Source organism: Crinia signifera, chromosome 11 (assembly GCF_055691185.1).
Source record: "Crinia signifera chromosome 11, ASM5569118v1, whole genome shotgun sequence".
Classification (NCBI taxonomy): Eukaryota; Metazoa; Chordata; class Amphibia; order Anura; family Myobatrachidae; genus Crinia; species Crinia signifera.
The window spans coordinates 52,100,497-52,120,903 of NC_139227.1; the positions used below are offsets into that span (position 1 = coordinate 52,100,497).

The 20,407-nt window shown below is 46.7% G+C and overlaps 1 protein-coding gene across 2 annotated transcripts in view; it reads left to right on the forward strand.

The window, feature by feature from the left end:
* The first annotated feature begins 1,220 nt into the window (after positions 1-1,220).
* Positions 1,221-20,407, forward strand: part of TANGO6 (transport and golgi organization 6 homolog) — a 94,160-nt gene continuing 74,973 nt past the window's right edge. For both annotated transcript variants that reach the window (XR_014465580.1, XM_083164788.1), the window contains exons 1-3: positions 1,221-1,361; positions 10,383-11,038; positions 11,217-11,333. Coding sequence is in view for 1 of the 2 variants with exons in the window: in XM_083164788.1 (XP_083020914.1) it covers positions 1,298-1,361; positions 10,383-11,038; positions 11,217-11,333 (837 nt within the window). In the remaining variant the exon portion in view is untranslated. The remainder of the gene's footprint in view (positions 1,362-10,382; positions 11,039-11,216; positions 11,334-20,407) is intronic.

Consider the following 20,407-nt stretch of genomic DNA (forward strand, 5'->3'; position numbering starts at 1 on the left):
CTGGGTGTTTCCCTGCTCCCGCCTTCCCCCATTCCTCCCACTATGAAGCAAATGGTTCGGTGAATGTGGAACTCGCCATTTGCTCCTGAGGATTGTGCATGTGACTGAGTCTGTCTACATCAGGGGTGGCCGGACTTTTGTGACCCGGGATCTACTATTAGTTTATGTAAACAGTGGAGATCTACCATTGACAATGGGCCTGATTCAGAAGTGGCCGATATACTGAAATGTACTCAGTTCAGCAATTGTGTTTTGCTATTCCGCACGCATGAATGTGCCAGAAACCCTTAGTGCGCATGCGTAACCCTAACTGTACCACGGGGCTCACAGCTGCACATGGCATAGCTGGCAGTGGAGATGTTGACTGCATCAGCACGGGTGTGGAGCAATAGGTTGACATTGAAAAGGTTTATATGCATTAGGGCCGCCACCATACAGCAGACAGTTTCAGAGAACTGTGTGCTATATGGGGGCGGCCATTTTGTGGTGGTCCTCAGCAGAAGAACGGAGCCGCCGGGACCAGCGCGATAGGTAAGTCTGCGGGGGATTGGAGGGGTTTAACTATAGCACCGCAGCCCCCGGCGCCCCCACATGCACAGCGCCCCCCCGCGGTGGCGGGGGCTGCGGTGCTATAGTTACGCCGCTGGGTTGACACAAGCCTTAGGTCAACATTACTAGTAAGGTGGACAAAAGGTTGACATGGGTTTATCACTTTTTCTGGTCACCTATCGGTGTAGTGTGTCCCATCCCTGCGCTCCCCATGCTTCGGGCACAGTGCCAAGCGTACTATTTTATCCTCCCTACTCACCCTAGTGGATGGTAGGGCATGAAATACCACCTGTCGGCTCAAAGAAAACGTGAAAAACCCAGTGAGTACATCCCCATGTTTACCCCCATCACCCGGGCCCTCATTGCCCCGTATGGCCTGCCTATCAGCAGCTGGACTGGAGCCTGGCCTCATGAGGAGATGGTATGTCACCCTGGCACACCTGAAGGTGATAGTTATCCCGAGACTGGTATAGGATACCAATGGCTACCTGCAGTGGGTACTACATGATTTATGCAGACACATTATAGCGGTGAGATAGATAGATATATAGTGGCATGGAGATATGTGCCAGCTATTATACCACATTTCTGCCATCTGTGTCCTACTCCTGCACAGATACTGGTTAGCTGGTGGTTGATTTCCCAAACGTCAGTGTGCCACCCCTTGCCACGCACAATATGGCTGCCTGCCCGGCCGGTGACGTGCGCCGTGACGTCAGACGCCGGCGCCCGCGCTGGGTGTAGGAAGATGGCTGCTAGCCTGGAAGTGGGGACGGTGGTTGAGGCGCTGAAAGTGTTGATTACTCCTAAAGGTGAGTGATGGCCGAGTTAGGGTGGACTACACCTCTCAGAATGCTGCTGGCGCCAGGTCATGCTGGGGCTTGTAGTGCTGCTGTTTGTCATGTACACAGCAGCCTGTATGTTGCAGAGATAATGTGTGTGCTTGACATTGGCGATATGGGGACTAAGTAAAAACCGGACCCGGATAAGACACCGGAACGCCGGACCAGACATCAAACTCTGCATTCCGGAGCTTATAGTGTCTGGTCCGAGGGGTGTCCCATGCGGGGGGTGTCTTGTCCGGGGGGATGCCTGTGATTGCTCACACCAGGGACATGGGGAAGGGGAGATTACAGCCTCCCCGTGTGGTCTGGAACATTCCAGTTTTTATTACACCCCCGGACCATGCGGTGAGGCTGTATTCTCCCCCCTCTCCTCTCCCAGGTGACAGGTGCGAGAGCAGCCTCATCAGATGGAGCACCCCCGGACAGGACACCCCCGGACCGGATACTACAAGCTCCGGAATGCAGAGTTTGATGTCCAGTCCGGCATTCCGGTGTCTTATCCGATTCCGGATTTTACCCATACCCGCGATATGTGCCCGGGCCCTCTGTAGTGTAACCCCCTTTATAAGTACTCATGTGTGTCCTTGTAATGTCTGTGTGCAGTGATTTTTCCTGGTCCTGTATATGACCAGTGCTAGACATTAGCAGGATAAAGCTATGGATTGTGCAGTGGGGTGCAGGGTGCCCTCTGTTTTGTAGACGCAACGTTGGCAGAGACAATGCTGAGATTGTGCAGAGGGGTGCCCTCTGTATTATACATATCATGTAGGCCTAGACAGCACTGAGATTGTACAGAGGGGGTGCCGGGTGTCCCCTGTATTGTTGACATCATGTGGGCCTAGATAGCTCTGAGACTGTGCAGAGGGGGTGCTTGGTTTCCACCGTTTTAAAGGCCTCACATGGTCCTAAACCAGTGGTCAGGGAACTCGGTCCACATTACCCTACACAGTGCATGTTTTGCTGGTAACCCAGCAGGTGCAAAGGTGTGCTAATTACTCAGACACATTTTATAAGGTCCGCAGGTGGAGTTAATTATTTCACTTGTGATTCTGTGAGGAGACCTGCAAAACATGCACTGCGTGGGGTAGTGAGGACCGAGTTCCCTGACCACTGTCCTAAACAATGCTGATTTTGCGCAGAGGAGGTTCCAGATGTCCTTCATATTGAAGACTTCATGTGGGTGACTGGTGGACAGAATGCCAGTGGTCAAAATACTGGCACTGACATCCTGATGGCATATTCCCAACATGACCCTCTCTGGGAGGGACACATTGCTCTTTTTCTGGACTTAGCTCTTAATGTATGATTGGCATCACTTGTTTAAAACGGGTTTATTGATAAAAAAAAAAGGTGTCTCGCACAAATGATGGTAATCATAAATTAAGAGGGAAGTCCAGAAACGAAGCATTGTGGGGTAGATTTATTATAGCGGCGCTATAACAGTTCCTGCTTCGCCTCATTAGCGAGGCGAAGCAGGAGGGGACACCGACAAGATCTATTAAGATCTTGCCGCCGGAGTGGGGGAGCGCTAACTCCCCCCTCCGTCGATGTCCCTCCTGGAGACAGCGCATCAGTTAATACTGATGCGCCGTCTCCTTTCCCCCCGGCCGGCTCACTGCGCATGCGCGGGATCTCGCTAGTCTCGCGAGATCCCAGCTCAGCTCCAGCAGCAGGGACAGCGCTGTCCCTGCTGTAGGTATAGGGCATCGCCGCCTGCAGCTGGCGAAGTCGACAGCTGCAGGCGGCGGAACGGTCAGCGATGCTGACCGTTCATAAATCTGGCAGGAGGCAGGGGCGCCCCTGCGCTATGCCTCCTGCCCCACACCGCCAGCGTTAGAGTAAACGCTCGGCGGGTGTGATAGATAAGGCAATGCACTATCCCCTGCTTCAGCGCACGGGGATAGCGCATTTACACATCAACGCCACTTCGTAAATCTACCCCTGTGTCCCTCCTGGAATGGGTCATGTTGGGAGGTATGGTGTAATTCAGAGGTTCTCAAATTATTTGCTCTGGGACCACGTCAGACAATAAATATTATTATTATTATTATTATTATTATTACAGGACCCCAGCAAGTTACCACAGAATGGCCGCCACATGTGTGGTCAGTGAAGTGAAGTGGCTGCTATTGTGACAGGGAGGCAGTGGGTAATGAGGGGATGGAAAAGGGGGATAGAAGAGGGAAGCAGTGGATGTTTACTTAATGAGTTATAAATAAACACATTAGTCTGATGGCCAGCAACATGGAGTCGGGACCCACTTTGGGGTCAGGACTAGGGTTGCCATCTCATCCTTTTAAAACTGGAGACATATTATTTACACAGGTTCTGTGGCTGATTAAAAAAATACAGTTGGAATGAAGTCTGATGGCGGTTTAAAAAATAAATAAATAAAAAAAACAGTTGAAATTGAGTCTTGAAGTAAGCCAGCCACAGAACCTGTGTAATTAATGTCTCCAGTTTTAAAGGGATGAGGTGGCAACCCTAGTCAGGACCCACAGTTTGAGAACCGCTGGTGTAATTATATGTACCTTCTCCCTGCCCCCCTCTAACACTCCCTTCCTTCCCTAACACAAACCCCCAATTGCCTTCATTTCTTTAGCACTTGTTAGCAGTAGTTGAGAGTTACCTGGACCATTGTCTCACAACTTGCAGCTACAGGTTTGGCTTGTCGGCTTATAGCAGTGCACAGAATATTGGTGACGTTGCTTTTGCTGTCATTATCACAGATATCCCTAAGAAAAGAATTGCGGCTTTTGTGTATCAGATATAGGCTACTGTACTAATTGCTGGTGTATTTTATTTTTATTTTTTTTAATTCAGTGATTTTTCATACAAAAAAGCAATAAGCACAATGTCCAACGCTTCCAAAGTTACCAAAGAGTGAAGTTATCACCATAATTGAAAGGTAATATAAAATATTACAAAAAAAAAGTCCAGATAATTCAACTAATTCTTTAATCAGGCAGTCAGAGGTATTTCTCTTCCATTCAAAGATATGTGGAGAGAATACAAAAGCAACCAATAGTGCATAACGTTAAAAGTATGACCCTTTTTAATAAAGATTTGCACTTACAGTAAGTGATGGTTAAAAAGCATATAGAACAATATCCAAGGCACAAGCAGGAACAGTGTCCATAGAGGTCCCAGCGGTGCAGAGATACCAGCTCCGGAACTGGTAATCAGAGCCCACAAGGTTCACGTCCTGGATGTAGTCCTTGAATAACAAATAAGCAAGACACGCTAAACGCGTTTCGGATACTCTTATCCTTCATTAGTAGCGTGTCTTGCTGCTGTGGGAATGAAAATTTATAGCACGCTGGGTGGCGCATAATTGCTATTAACTTCCGGTTACCTAGGAAAAGAGTATGGCCATGCTTTTCACAGCCCTTATCAATTGCGGTCCACTGGTACAAAACTTCCTGTTAAAACAGGAAGCTGGATGTCCGTGGGTGATGAGCAGCCTAAAGCTAATTATACAAAGTCACCTGCTTCCTGTATGTTCAGGGAGCAGTATGGCCGTGCGTTCCACGCGGTTTTAACTTGCGTTCCATCGTAAGGACGGAACGATGTCTTAGTACATAAAGCATAATAGCGATACGGCCATGCGTTCCACACGGTTTTACATGCGTTCCAAAAAAACTAAACGATGTATTAATAAATGCAGCATCATTATAAATATTGCAATGATCACGCCAATAATGATTAAAAAATGCAAGTATTTACAAATATGAATAAACAACAATAAGGTAATGTAAAAACGAGTATAAAAAAGCTAGTATAATAAATTAGCAGGTAAAAAAATCAGTGAGAATAAATAGTGTAATATAGGAATAAAAATTGAAAAGGGGGGATACTGGCATTAGAATTAATTTAAGAAATGCTTTAGCTCGTATTCACCATTAAGTCCCTCGGGAACGAGGGCTTTAAATTATATATCCTGCGCATTTCTGTTAGGGCCAATCTTTTATCCACATCTCCGGTTTGCCATTTAGGTCAAATCAACTGAATGCCCCAGAAGTTTATAATAAAGCATTCATTAGACTAGTGATGAGACTTAAAATGTTCAGACACCGTATGGGTTAAAAGTCCCTTACGTATATTATATACGTTCTCTGCCAGTCGAGTTTTTAATTGCCGCATAGTTTTACCTACATTAAATAAATTACATGAACATTCTAAAAGATAAATTACATTTTTCGAATGGCATGTAATTACATAATTTTATAATTCTTTTCTTTTACCATAAATTCCACAATTTTTCTGTCTGATGATTTAACCGTCTTGCACATAAGGCAACTACCACAGCGATGAAATCCCTTAGTTCTTATGATTTGTCGTACTGGATTATCTACCGTGCTGCTTACCAGGTGGTTTCTGATTGATTTAGATTTTCTATAAATGAAAGACTGTTTAAGGGGTATCACTTTTCACAAAATCAGATCCTGTGTAAGTAGATTCCAATTTTTCCTAAAAATATTTTCAATTTTAAAATGAGAATCTTTGAACTGAGAAATAAAAGACCATTGATGTCTGGTATCTACTTCATTTTTGGGGTCCTTCTCTTTCAACATTTCACTTCTATCGATACCATCGATTCTTATTTTTGCTTTCTCGAACACTTTTTCTGAATACCCGTTGGCTTGAAGTCGTCCTGCCACCTCATTGATTTGGGTATTGCATACACTTTTATCACTACAGTTACCTTTTATACTGGTAAATTGACCAAAAGGAATGCCGTTCAGCCAATTATAATGATGTTGACTCGTCTCAATATACCCGTTAGTATCGGTCGGTTTCCTAAAGGTTTTAGTATTTAATACACCGTTTTCTATATAAATATTAAGGTCTAAAAAGGATACGTCTTTAAAACTTTGAGTAAAAGTTAGATTAATAGCAAAGTCGTTAATGTTAAGAGCCTGACAAAATTTTTCTAAAGATGCTTGTCCATTTCTCCAGAGAAAAAAGATGTTGTAGATGAAACGATACCAGAGCACCAGACCCACCCCTAGAACGCCATCCTGCCAAATGTAAATATGTTCCCAGTATGACATAAAAAGATTGGTGTAACTAGGGGCGAATCTGGTGCCCATCGCAGTACCTACACATTGTAAATAAAAATTGCCTTTTTTGGCAATCTGGTGCGATGGGCACCAGATTCGCCACTAGTTACGCCAATCTTTTTATGTCTTACTGGGAACATCTTTAACATTTGGCAGGATGGCGTTCTAGGGGCGGGTCTGGTGCTCTGGTACCGTTTCACGACTACATCTTTTTAGTCTGGAGAAATGGACAAGCATCTTTAGAAAAATGTTATTAATTTGCTATTAATCTAACTTTTACTCAAAGTTTTAAAGACGTATCCTTTTTAGACTTTAAGGTACTTATATGTTAGTTGGGCACCCACTATAGGTAGTACGTTCATACCCCCACTATTCATGTCGGCGTGGAGTTGATTTTATATTGTGGCGAGCCACCGAGCCTGAAGCGTGGCGAGCGGACGCGGAAAACTAAGCAAATAGCTTAGTTTGCACCCAATTAACATATTAGTACCGACCTTAATATTTATATATCAAATGGTGTATGAAATACTAAAACCTTTAGGAAACCGACCAATTCTAATGGGTATATTGAGACAACATCATAATAATTGGCTGAACGGCATTCCTTTCGGTCAATTTACCCATATTAAAAGGAACTGTAGTGATAAGTGTATGCAATACCCAAATCAATGAGGTGGCAGGACGACTACAAGCCAACGGGTATTCAGAAAAAGTGTTTGAGAAAGCAACAATAAGAATCGATGGTATCGATAGAAGTGAAATGTTGAAAGAGAAGGACCCCAAAAATGAAGTAGATACCAGACATCAATGGTCTTTTATTTCTCAGTTCAATGATTCTCATTTTAAAATTGAAAAGATTTTTACGAAGAATTGGAATCTACTTACAAAGGATCCGATTTTGGGAAAAGTGATACACCCTAAACAGTCTTTCAATTATAGAAAATCTAAATCAATCAGAAACCACCTGGTAAGCAGCACGGTAGATAATCCAGTACGACAAAGCATAAGAAATAAGGTATTTCATCGCTGTGGTAGTTGCCTTATGTGCAAGACGGTTAAATCATCAGACAGAAAAAATGTGGAATTTATGGTAAAAGGCAAGAATTATAAAATTAATTATTTTATTACATGCCATTCGAAAAATGTAATTTATCTTTTAGAATGTACATGTCATTTATTTTATGTAGGTAAAACTACGCGGCGATTAAAAACTCGACTGGCAGAGCACTTATATAATATACGTAAGGGACTTTTAACCTATACGGTGTCTGAACATTTTAAGTCTCATCACTAGTCTAATGAATGCTTTATTATAAACTTCTGGGGCATTCAGTTGATTTGACCTAAATGGCAAACAGGAGATGTGGATAAAAGATAGGCCCTAACAGAAATGCGCAGGATATATAATTTAAATACCCTCGTTCCCGAGGGACTTAATGGTGAATTTGAGCTAAAGCATTTCTTAAATTAATTCTAAAGCCAGTATCCCCCTTTTCAATTTTTATTCCTATATTCCACTAATTATTCTCACTGATTATTTTTTTTACCTGCTAATTTATTATACTAGCTTTTTTATACTCGTTTTTTCATGACCTTATTGTTGTTTATTCATATTTGTATATACTTGCATTTTTTAATCATTATTGGCGTGATCATTGCAATATTTATAATTATGCTGCATTTATTAATACATTGTTTAGTTTTTTTTGGAACGCATGTAAAACCGTGTGGAATGCACGGCCATATCGCTATTATGCTTTATGTACTAGGACATCGTTCCGTCCTTACGATGGAACGCAAGTTAAAACCGTGTGGAACGCGCGGCCATACTGCTCCCTGAACATACAGGAAGCAGGTGAATTTGTATAATTAGCATTAGGCTGCTCGTCACCCACGGACATCCAGCTTCCTGTTTTAACAGGAAGTTTTGTACCAGTGGACCGCAATTGATAAGGGCTCTGAAACGCATGGCCATACTTTTTTCCTAGGTAACCGGAAGTGAATAACAATTATGCGCCACAAAGCGTGCTATAAATTTTCATTCCCACAGCAGCAAGACACGCTACTAACGAAGGATAAGCGTATCCGAAATGTGTTTAGCGTGTCTTGCTTATTTGTTATTCAAGGACTACATCCAGGACGTGAACCTTGTGGGCTCTGATTACCAGTTCCGGAGCTGGCATCTCTACACCGCTGGGACCTCTATGGACACTGTTCCTGCTTGTGCCTTGGATATTGTTCTATATGCTTTTTAACCATCACTTACTGTAAGTGCAAATCTTAATTAAAGTGTCATACTTTTAACGTTATGCACTATTGGTTGTTTTTGTATTCTCCACATATCTTTGAATGGAAGAGAAATTCCTCTGACTGCCTGATTCAAGAACTGGTTTAATTATCTGGACTTGTTGTTGGTGACATTTTATATTACCTTTCACTTATGGACCCTTATTCTAGTTGATTCGGACGGATGCGTACTTCGGACAGGAACCGAGTGTTCTTAGCCCTGCCTACCGTACGGATTGCTCACACCGTCCAAATGCGGTAAGACGCCAAGCAAACGGACCGTGAGTGGAGCTTCCCAAAGACTACACAGGAACCACTTTAATGGGCTGGCACAACACGCTATACCCCTTAGCTGGAGCCAGCAGGGTCTTCCATCATCATTAGGATGTAATTCAGTTCTTGACAATTTTTTTTTTTAAATCTAGGAGCCAGGAGAAAATTTTAGGAGCCAGACAAGTTTTTAAGGGTGCCCATACATGGTGCGATGTGCACCAAACATTTTTATTTAAAATCGCATCACATTTAGTTTTAAATGCATGCGATGAGCTACAACATCATGTGTTTTAAACTAGATGCAATACTTTTTGTACCATGCAATGCTCAGAGAGCGCATTCCCTTGCACGGTACAAAACGTACCCTGTATGGGCACTCTCACCCACTAAAAAAATTAGGGGAGAAACGGTGTTGCCCACACTGTGTGTGTGTGTGTGTGTGTGTGTGTGTGTGTACCCTAACCTTCCCATTAACTGGTGCTTTAAACAAACCTGGCCATTAAATTAATTCCATTGGTCCATAAATAAATGGTCCATCCCATTGGTGCTTTGCCAGATGCCGGCCAATTCAAGGCTCCTTGTACTGTAGTTGCCCATGCTGTGTGCTTAATCACTGCCTCTGATAGTCTGCTGAGTGAGGGTTGCAGTGTGCTGGACACATAGCTTCTGTGTCCTGACGGGGTGGGAGGTGGAGAGTGTGCTGTGGGCGGCTGCATTGAGGAAGAGGCGCGGTTGCTGGCTGCTTCTCCTCAGTTGTTAGGAGGGGTGGAGGTCGGGGCAACGCTGCTCAGCTCTGGGGGACAGGGGGTTTGGGCAACGCTGGCCGCCGCTGCTCAGCTCGGGGGGAGAGGGCAACGCTGGCCGTCGCTGCTCAGCTCTGGGGGTTCGGGCAACGCTGCCCGCCGCTGCTCAGCTCTGTTAGAGGGGGGATAGAGCAACGCTGCCCACTGCTGCTCAGCTCTGTTAGAAGGGGGAGAAGAGGGGGGGGGGGGAGGTCAGGCAATGCTGCCCCCACTGCTCAGCTCTGTTAGGAGGGGGTTTAGAGGGGTCAGGCAATGCTGGCCCACGACCAGATTCTGCTTCAGACCTGGCAACCAGGATTTGTCAAGCCCTGATGTAATGTACACATAATATGTAGGGAGTATTATAACCCTGGAGCAAGAAATATTCAGGAAAAGTCTAGTAGTCCAGTAAAAAAAAAAAAAAAGCCTATAATAAGCCATGAACACATGAGTGCGGAGCAAAAGTCATGTCAGGCTCCCTCCCCCACAAAACCATAAGGCTAGCGGCCCCTCCATCATATATCCAGAAATATGCACAGAGGAGCAAGTGCTGGTGTATTTTGATCTGTTTGTATTTATTACAGATTCTGGCTCACATGGCACTGATGAACAAGCTGCCTTGCTCCATACACTACAGCTCAATGTATCCTGCCTACAGGAGGAACTCCAGAGTGCTGCTAAGTGGGAGGAACTGCGGATCCTGCGGGCCACCGTCTCTGGGGCGGCCGCATGGCTGGATGGAAGCTCGGAAACCCCTGTAGATCCCTCATGGATGTTCACGTCAGAAGCTTTGCTGTTACTCTTGTCCCTCAAGGAGTGTATGAATCAGTTGTCTGCTTCTTTCCAGCCCCCTAAACCCAATCTCAGGACTCCTGAGGCCGCCCCAGCACTCAGCCCAGACACACTGAGCATTGCTCAGCAGAAGACTGTCCAGTCTGTTCTGCAGTTTGTGGTGTCTATGGGGATCTGTCCATACCTGCTGCCCGGGATTGGCCTTCCCTTGAAACATCGCTCGACGTTTGGAGCTCTTGTCTGTTCAGTGGCATCATGCGACCTGCCCCAAGGTCGTACCCGCAGGCTGTACATCACCTGCACGGCCTTATTGGAGGTGTCCAGCCATTCGTCGTTAGGGACTCTGATCTTCACTCAGCATCTCGGAGACCTGATGGCTGGGCTTTGTCAGCTGGGATACTGTCCGTCCAAAGCCAATGGCGATCCGAGCACTGAGGGGAGACTGAAGGTAGAATACCTCGCTAGAGCCGCCATGAGCAGGGGCCGTGTACACGGTAACTTTGTGTTGTACGTAACCTGTTCCCTGGGGTCACCTGCAGCACTGCCATGCAATACACAAATGATTAAACACTTATATTTGAAGTTTCCATCAGTCCCAATTTAAATAAAATATTTTTATTTTTTAGAATCTGACGGAGAGAGAGCGGAGCCAATGCAGGGCGGCATTGCGGGGGCTCCTGGATCAGTTATACCAGCCGCTGGTCATCCGAGAATTGCTGGTCTTGCAGGGGGGACCCCGACAGGTATGTCCTCTACACTACTTACCTTATACAGTGATCTCTGTCACTAGGCTGCGTCCAGTTATCAAAGTGCATCTAAATATCCTTTCATAACTTTTTTTTTTGCGTTTGTTATTTTATATAGTGTGTATGTATTCTGTGTGTATTCATCCTGCAAATTTGTTACTGATTCCCTGTGGGTACATGTATGTACAGATATTCCTGCAGTAATAAGGGGAGAGAGGGTTTCGGATAGGCAATATGGGGGTGGGTTTGGTTCTTAGGATAAGTCAGTAGTATGCCATATCCTAATGTCACCGCCGGACTCAGAAGACACATCTGGATCCACCAGTTGGCTCTAGACCTCCAGGGACATTCTATTCATGTTGACATTTCATCAGTATTAACATGATAAATGTCGGCATTTAACCTTGTTGACATTCTCATTTTATCATGGTGAATGTTGATAAAAATCTACCACACCCGATTGTAGACTTAAATACCCCCCCGCTAGCTTGTCCCCCCTGTACCATGCGCCTCCCACTAGTAAACTGGTCCCACAAACACAGAGCTAGCAGGACCAGGTACATCTGAGGGACTGCCTGACTAGCCAGCATTGTACAGAAATCTGCAGCACTTTATAGATTCTCGTCATATCCATATAGGTGCAGGTTTCAGGATTATTTTCTGTTTATTCATCAGGACACGTCAGGGGCCACAGGCTTTACAGTGGGTAGTGGAGTGGGAGAGAGCTTCCAGCACCCTAGAGTTTAAACTTCACTGCCCCCAGACAGCCAGGCTCCTCCCCGCCTCCAGGCCAAGGAACTCCGTTTTTTAAGGTGCTGGCAGGAGCCAGATGCACCTAATAGAGGGGCTGCTTTATGCAGCCCTACTTCACTTTCTTCTTCTTACTTCATGGCAGCCGGACAATGGGTTCATCCCTCTCTCCCCTCTTATTCAGACAGGTAGTTTTTCCCTAGGACACTCCTCCTTCTCCACCTGTACATTAGCCAGCACCTTCCCCCATGCCTTCAGTCTTTTTCCTGTCTCCTAAGAAGCTAGACAGGGTAGTGTAGGTTTATTGTTTTTTACTAACTGGTAGGCGTTATGCTGCCAGTCCTGGGCAGCATAGGGATGGCGGTGCCGGTTCCCTGAAAATGTCCTGGCCGGTGGCGTGAACTCCTAGGCACTATACCCCTTGTGAGCGGCGGGAACCTTTAGCCGGTTCCCGGGGTCAGCATTCCTGGCGGGGGCTCCCGGTGGCAGCGTGTGTCCGCCTGAGGGATCACGCTGTACATCCGGCGGAAGTCCGTGCAGGTCAGCGGCGTGCGCTCCAGCGTGGGTGACGCGTACTAGGCCGGAGCCTGGCCGGGGGCACTAGCCAGCGTGCGTTCCAGCGCGTCCCCTTTGGATGACGCGCAATTGACTGGCGCCCAGCGTATGCGGCTCACCTGCCCGGAAGTTAGGCCGGCGTGCGTTCCAGCGTCGGCAGATGACGCGCACGTTGCCTGGCGCCGGCCCAGAATGCTAAGGGGGCGGAAGTAGCCTTTATAATGCGCCTGGTCGGTGTAATAGGCGCTTCCTAAGTTGTGCTGAGATCAAGGTTGTGCTGCAGCACCTTGTGTTAAACATGGACGCAGAGGAAGCCTCTCAGAAAGTTTCTGCATTGCTGCCCAGGTAAGTCCTCTTTTAGGACTGGTTATCTTATCTTAGGTTTTATGTAGCTTAGTTAGTGATTATTATCTGTTCAATTTTAGTGTGCCTGTGGTGACTAAGAAGAAGCATATTAGTAAAACCTGCATTGGATGTGATAAAGTCTTCACTGGTGAAAAATCCATGTGTCAGGGCTGTTCAAGGGATGCTGCTGCTAGCATTGGTACTGTATCCCAAATTAGTGAGTTAATGGCTTGGATGAAGGAGAATTTTGTTTCCAAAAAAGAATACCAAGGTAAAAGGTCCAGGTCTCAGACCAGTTTGGACCAGGAATGTGACATGATACCTGCTGCTGCAGACACTGATGATGATAAGGGGTCTGGAGCCTCTGGTGCTGAGTCCGGCGAGCTAGTCGAGGAGGAGCGCTCATTCAATTTGGAGCTTGTGGAAATTGTCCTTAAAGACTTCTATAAGACATTAAACTAAACTATAAGCAGCCGGTCAAAACTGAATACGACGCGTTATTCGAGGACAGATCCAGAAAGGGAAGGTGTTTTCCCGTTCATAAGGTTGTTAAAGAGATACTCACTAAAGAATGGGCCAATACAGATAAACATATTGGTTCCGTTAAGAGGGCAGAAAGAATGTACCCTATAGAGGATGTGGAGTTCCTAAAATGGTGCAATATTCCCAAAATAGATGCAGCAGTATCCAAGGTCACCACTAGGACAACATTTCCTCTGGAGGACGGTGCCTCTCTTAAAGATGCTATGGACAAACGCATGGAGAGTGCATTGAAAAGGCTTCATATCTCCAGTTCAACCTCCATTAAATCAGGTGTGGCCATAGCCTCATCAGCTAGAGCTCTCAGAATCTGGTGTGCATCCTTACAGGAGGATCTGCAGGAGCGTGTCGCCAGAGAGCAGATTATTAGTAGTCTGGCCCAGATTCTGCTTGCCGTCGACTACATCTGTGAGGCATCATTAGATGTGCTGGATTATTCAGCTAAAGCTTTGACATCTGGAGTAGTGGCGAGGAGGGCCCTGTGGCTTAAGTCCTGGGTTGCAGACTCCCACTCTAAAAACAAACTGTCTACTCTGCCGTTCGAGGGTGAGTTCCTCTTTGGCAGTAAACTAGACCAAATGATACAGAGGATGTCAGGGGAAGTCGGTTAGGCCGGTTTCACACACTCCGGCTCCTGCCGGATGGTGAAATCCCGCACGGCCAGGGAGCCGTGCCGCACACATTAGTTGTGAATGGACACTATTGTGTCCATTCACACGGGACGGCCACGGCCCAGCCGCACGTCTGCAGCCGGATCCCATCACTGGAAGGGACGGCTGCCGGGCTGTGGCCATCCCCACCATTGTAATCTGCTGAGTGCGGCACGGCTCCCTGGCCGTGTGGGTTTTCGCCGTCCGTCAGGAGCTGGAGTGTGTGAAACCAGCCTTAGACTTCCCCAGGATAAGAGGGGAAGGGGATCTAACTATTTCCCCAGGCAAAATTTCAGGCAGGCCAGGTCCTATAGGCCTGGTAGGCCATTTCGGGAGAGATATACCTCGGGGATCTCCAGGGCATTCTTCCGACAGACGGTTAAGAGGCGATAAAAAACAGTGACAAACCATGTCCCGTGGAGAGTATCCAGGTTGCCGGAAGACTGCTTCAGTTTGCCCACGTGTGGGAGCAAACGGTTCAAGACACTTGGGTACTAGTGTCCACGGGATATCTGTTAGAATTCCTTTCAAAACCCAGACGGGGAAAATTTTTAGTTTCACAACTCCCAGTTTCAGGTGTGGAGCAAGAGGCTTTGGTCTCAAGCATAAAGGATCTGGTGGAGTCAGGAGCGGTAGAGACTGTTCCAGAGGCGGAGGAAGGCCTAGGGTTTTACTCTCGCCTATTTGTAGTGACAAAAAATTCTGGAGGATTCAGAACAATCTTAGATTTAAGGGACTTAAACGCCAGAATCTGGAAACGCAAGTTTCATATGGAGACAACCAGGTCTATACTGCTGGGACTAAGGAGAGACGACTACCTTGTCTCAATAGACCTAAAGGACACTTATTTTCATGTCCCTATATGTACACCAGACAGAAAATTTCTCAGGTTCTGCGTCAAAGGAAACCATTTTCAGTTTACCTGCCTTCCCTTTGGCCTTACGTCCTCACCGAGGGTATTTACAAAAGTGCTAGTTGTCATGATAGAATGCCTAAGAAAGAGAAATATAGCAATATGGGCTTACCTGGACGATCTACTCATCTCAGCAAGGTCAGAGGCAGAAGCCATTCGAGACGCAGAAACAGTCGTCCATTTTTTACAGGATCACGGGTGGTTGATCAACTGGAGCAAGAGTCACCTGTCCCCTACGCAAACTATTCAGTACCTGGGCATCGTCATAAACACAGTAGAATTCGAAGTCACTCTGACCAGTCAGAGGTGCAGCAAAATCCAAGATCTTGTGACTGCTATTCAAATAAGTCAGAAGGTTCCTTTAAGGCTGGCAATAAGTCTTCTAGGGATGATGGCGTCGACAGTGGAGGTAGTTCCGTGGGCCAGATGGCATATGAGAACGTTACAGTGGCACCTTCTCCGTTATACCAAAAATCAGGTCTCGTTGGACTGGCTACATCATGTTACCCCGTCCAGTGGTTCTATCCCTGCTTTGGTGGCAAAGCAGGTATCTGGCATCCAGAACAATGTCCCTATCAAGTCCACAGTACGTAGTATTGACAACGGACGCAAGTGCCACCGGGTGGGGAGCACATTGTTTAGGCAAAACTACCCAAGGTATTTGGTCCATTCAAGAGTCAGATCTGTCGTCAAATCAGAGAACCCCGAGCAGTATATATGGCCATAAGAGCTTTCAGCACCGAGATAGCGAGGTCCCATCTGCGAGTCTTTTCAGACAATATAGCCACAGTCGCGTATATCAGCAAACAAGGGGGGACAAGAAGTCACCCACTGTTGGAAGAAATTCGGTCGGTCATGGTCTGGGCAGAAGAGCAGCTCTTGTCCATTTCGGCACTACACGTGCCAGGAGAAGAAAATCAGCTGGCAGACTTCCTGAGCTGAAATCGGGTATTACCAGGGGAATGGGAGCTGAAGGACTCTGTTTTCCAGCAAATAGTTTGCTGATTCGGACAACCCCAAATAGACCTCATGGCGACTCCAGAAAATTCGAAGGCTCCTCGGTTTTTTTCCAGATTCCCGGCGCAAGGGTCAGAAGGTGTGGACGCTCTGTCTCAAAGGGGGGAGTTTACTCTAGTGTACATATCTCCACCTTTCCCACTCATTCACAAGGTTCTGTGGAAAATCAGGTCGGAGAGAGTTCAGGCGATAGCCATTCTTCCATATTGGCCCAGGAGGTCCTGGTTCCCGATGGTGGAAAGCATGGCGGTGGCAGAGCCATGGTTTCTTCCAGTGTCGCACGATCTACTGGCGCAGGGACCAGTAGTATGTCAAGACCCACAGAAGTTACGTTTAGCGGCGTGGAGTTTAAAAGGAAGCAGTTAGCGGACAAGGGTTTGTCACCAGTTGTAATCGACATACTTCTGCAAGCAAGAAAAAGGGTGTCGTCAAACATATATTATAGAATCTGGAGGATCTTCGCTGGATGGTCAAAAGATAAGTTCCCATTCCCCAATGCAAACATGTCACATATTTTACAGTTCCTCTGTGAAGGTTTCAACAAAGGGCTCTCAATAGCAACTCTGAAGGTGCAAATTTCGGCACTCAGCGCGCTACTGGATAGGAAGTTGGCCGACAACGCTCTAATAAAGAGGTTTTGTCAAGCAATGAAGAGAATCCGGCCGAAAGTTAGACCGATAGTCCCTCAGTGGGATCTCAATCTAGTATTAAATGGTCTCATGTCAACTCCATTTGAACCATGTGAGAGGTCTAAACTGAAATTTCTCACATGGAAAGTGGTGTTCCTGGTGGCCATCACGTCAGCAAGACGAGTGGGTGAGCTACATGCTTTGTTATGCTTCGAACCCTATCTTAAGTTATTTCCGGACAAAGTAGTCCTGAGAACCAAACCTTCATTTTTGCCGAAGGTTGTTTCTTCGTTTCATATGAGTCAAGATATTGTTTTGCCTTGTTTTTTCCCAAACCCAACCAGTAGAAGAGAGGAAGATCTTCATACGTTGGACATGGTTAGGACAATAAAAATTTATTTGGACCGAACAGCAAGCTTCAGGAAAACGAAGTCATTGTTTGTGATTCCGCAAGGGGCGAAGAAAGGATTCGCTCCTTCGAAACAAACTATCTCCAGGTGGCTCAAAGAAGTAATTTGTTTCACGTACAGGAAAGTTGGCCGGCAAGTTCCAGAAGGTATAAGCACACTCGGCTAGAGCAATGGCAACTTCCTGGGCAAGAGATACTAATGTCTCGGTCAAAGACATATGCCAGGCTGCAACATGGTCGTCCATACATACCTTTGCGAAACATTATGCATTGGATGTATCTGGAGAATCTTTTGGGAGCAGAGTTCTACATCAGGCCTTGATCTAAGGTATTGTAGCCCACCCTACTGCTTTGGTATATCCCATTGTCCGGCTGCCATGAAGTATGAAGAAGAAAGCTACAGATTATACTTACGATAATTCCTTTTCTTCGGAATACTTCATGGCAGCCTATATTATTACCCCCCATGTTTGTGTTTTTCCCTAGGATCGGTTGCGTGTCAAAAGACTGAAGGCATGGGGGAAGGTGCTGGCTAATGTACAGGTGGAGAAGGGGAAGTGTCCTAGGGAAAAACTACCTGTCTGAATAAGAGGGGAGAGAGGGATGAACCCATTGTCCGGCTGCCATGAAGTATTCCGAAGAAAAGGAATTATCGTAAGCATAATCCGTAGCTTTTCTTTCACTTTTCTTACTTTTTTTTTTCTTTTACACTAACTCTGTCAATGACAATGCAGCAGCGCTGGGGGCCTAGCAGACACCTGCACTGCTGCTCCATCACCCGGGTCCAGAGCTGCAGCGCCACTTGTGGGTGGGGACAGCAGCTGGCCCCGGGCACTGGGGAGCCACAGCTGCCTCCGGATGCTCCCCGCTAGTGAGGCACATGCGGCTATTGCAGCTCCGTGGGGGGACCGCCGGCTGCGCTAACAAGCAGATGGCTGGTCAGCCACCCCCTCCCGCTGGATCACCAGGGTTACAGTTTGTGGGCATCAGCGCCAGTAAGCAAGGCCACCCGGTGCGTGCCGGATCCCCGCCATTTTTTACCGGTGCTGCATGTGGACACTTCCCAGGGGGGTTATTTGTTAGCAGGGGAGGAGGCTCCCTCCACATCAGCCCCTCCCCCAGGGACAGTAGGCAGGGAACTGTGCTCTGCACAGAGAGTTCCCGCCACTGACATCCCTTCCTGTCTGCCTGCTGCATGTGAGGAGGGACAAGGAGAAGCTCTCAGCCACCCGGGGTTCCACGCCTTCACTGCCAGGACGCTTATGCAAGTCACCCCTGTACCTCTCCTACGGGACACAGGGTACAGTATCGTGCTCCAGCCAGCCATAGCTAGCTGGAGCATGATACACGATGCTCAGTGCCATTATTTCTTGCATTGTATGCGTTTGTATGCTTGCCTGTTTTGTGTGTGTGTGTGTGTGTGTGTGTGTGTGTGTGTGTGTGTGTGTGCGCGCCATATTAACACTTTAGCTGCCTGCCAGTTTCTTTGGGATACGGTCATTGGGTCGACATGGGTCTAGGTCAACAGTCAAAAGGTCGTCATGGGTTTTTTCACTCTTGTTTGATCAGACATGTGCCGACAAGCAGTATTTCATGCCCTGCCATCCACTAGGGCATGGTGGGAGAATAAAATGGTGTTCCGAGCACAGCGATGCACCGTGCCGGAAGCATAGCTAGTGGTGCATGGGAAACTGTGTCCATGTCCACTGTGTCGATATTCGGGTAAAAAAACCTGTGAAAAACCCCATGTCGACCTTTTGCCTGTCGACCTAATGCTTGTGTCGACCTGTCGATCTATTGACCTAGACGCATGTTGACCTAATGCTTGTCGACCAACTTGCTGTAGACCAAATGATCCCAACCTGTTTCTTTTGTGTTAAACTGTACCATATAGCCCTCCTGTTTTTCCTTGATTATGTCCAACAGAGCTAAGTCCAAGATGGCTGAGGCCCCAGCATTGCTGTCATGCACAGCCTGTAATGATGTGGCCTTCCCCCCCCCCCCCCCCCCCCATGACTATGTACAGGATGGCTTATGCACGAGCTTGCTACAATGAGTAGATGCTGCCCATGCCCACGGCCTCCTCACAGGAGCCTGCTTGGGCCACATCACTCTCACAGCTAGTTGATAGTCTCAGCTGCGCTGCCCCAGCAGCCTGTGATGCCGTCCTCATCCATGGTGGGTGTAGCCCCTCCGGCAGCAGACAGTGCCTGCAGACAGATGCAGGACTTTAGTCAGGAACCCCCTGTCATCCAGGCTCCTCCGTCAGCATGACACTGACACAGAGAATGAGGATGCCAAGGATGAGGATTGTTTGGCGGAAGCCGTCGACAACGGTATTCACGAAGGGGAGGCCTGCGATAGAGAGGATCCCCCATCTTGTCTTGATGTGCCGGCCTTGGTCACAGCTGTGAAAGTTCCTTAAGTTAGATGACCCTGCTGAACCGCCTGCACCTTCGGGCCCTATATTCAAAAAGAAAAAAGGTCTTGACAAACAGCACATGGCAACGAGGTACAGCAGCTAGTGGGAATCGCCAAGTGTTCTGTCAAATCAACACTCAAATGTGAAAGTAAAAGGATTTGTGAAACCACACAGCGCTACCCTCGCATGTTTACCAATACATAAGGTTATACATAACTTTGAATAAGTGACTGCCTGATGATTTGGTTGACAGATAAATGGTTCACCTAGAATGATACAAAAGAGATACCCCTTTCCCAAAATGCTGGGATTTTTTTCGGAGGGGGATATCAACAGAAAAGGATCATTGTGCAGTATTCGGATAATAAAGACAATTTAATGTGTGCAAAAAACTCACAATGATAATTAAAAACAAGCATATAATCACATATCCAAGGCATGGACTGCTACCACAACATCCAAACGGTCTGTGTGTATAGGGTATCCATGGGGATAAAAGGAACTCTGGATTTAGTACACGCCACACTTCTGAGGAAGGACATCTAGCCCGAAATGCATTAAGTGTGGTGTGCACCATTGTTTTTTTTCCCCTGGCTGGATAATCCATACTATTCCTGGACTCAGAGGACTTCAAAGACCGGTATCTGGAGCCTCATCTTCCAACCAAGTCTGGGACCGTTTGGATGTTGTTGTAGCAGTCCATGCCTTGGATATGTGATTATATGCTGGTTTTTAATTATCATTGTGAGGTTTTTTTGCACATATTAATTTGTCTTTATTATCCGAATACTGCACAACGATCCTTTTCTGTTGATATCCGCCTCCGACAAAAATCCCAGCA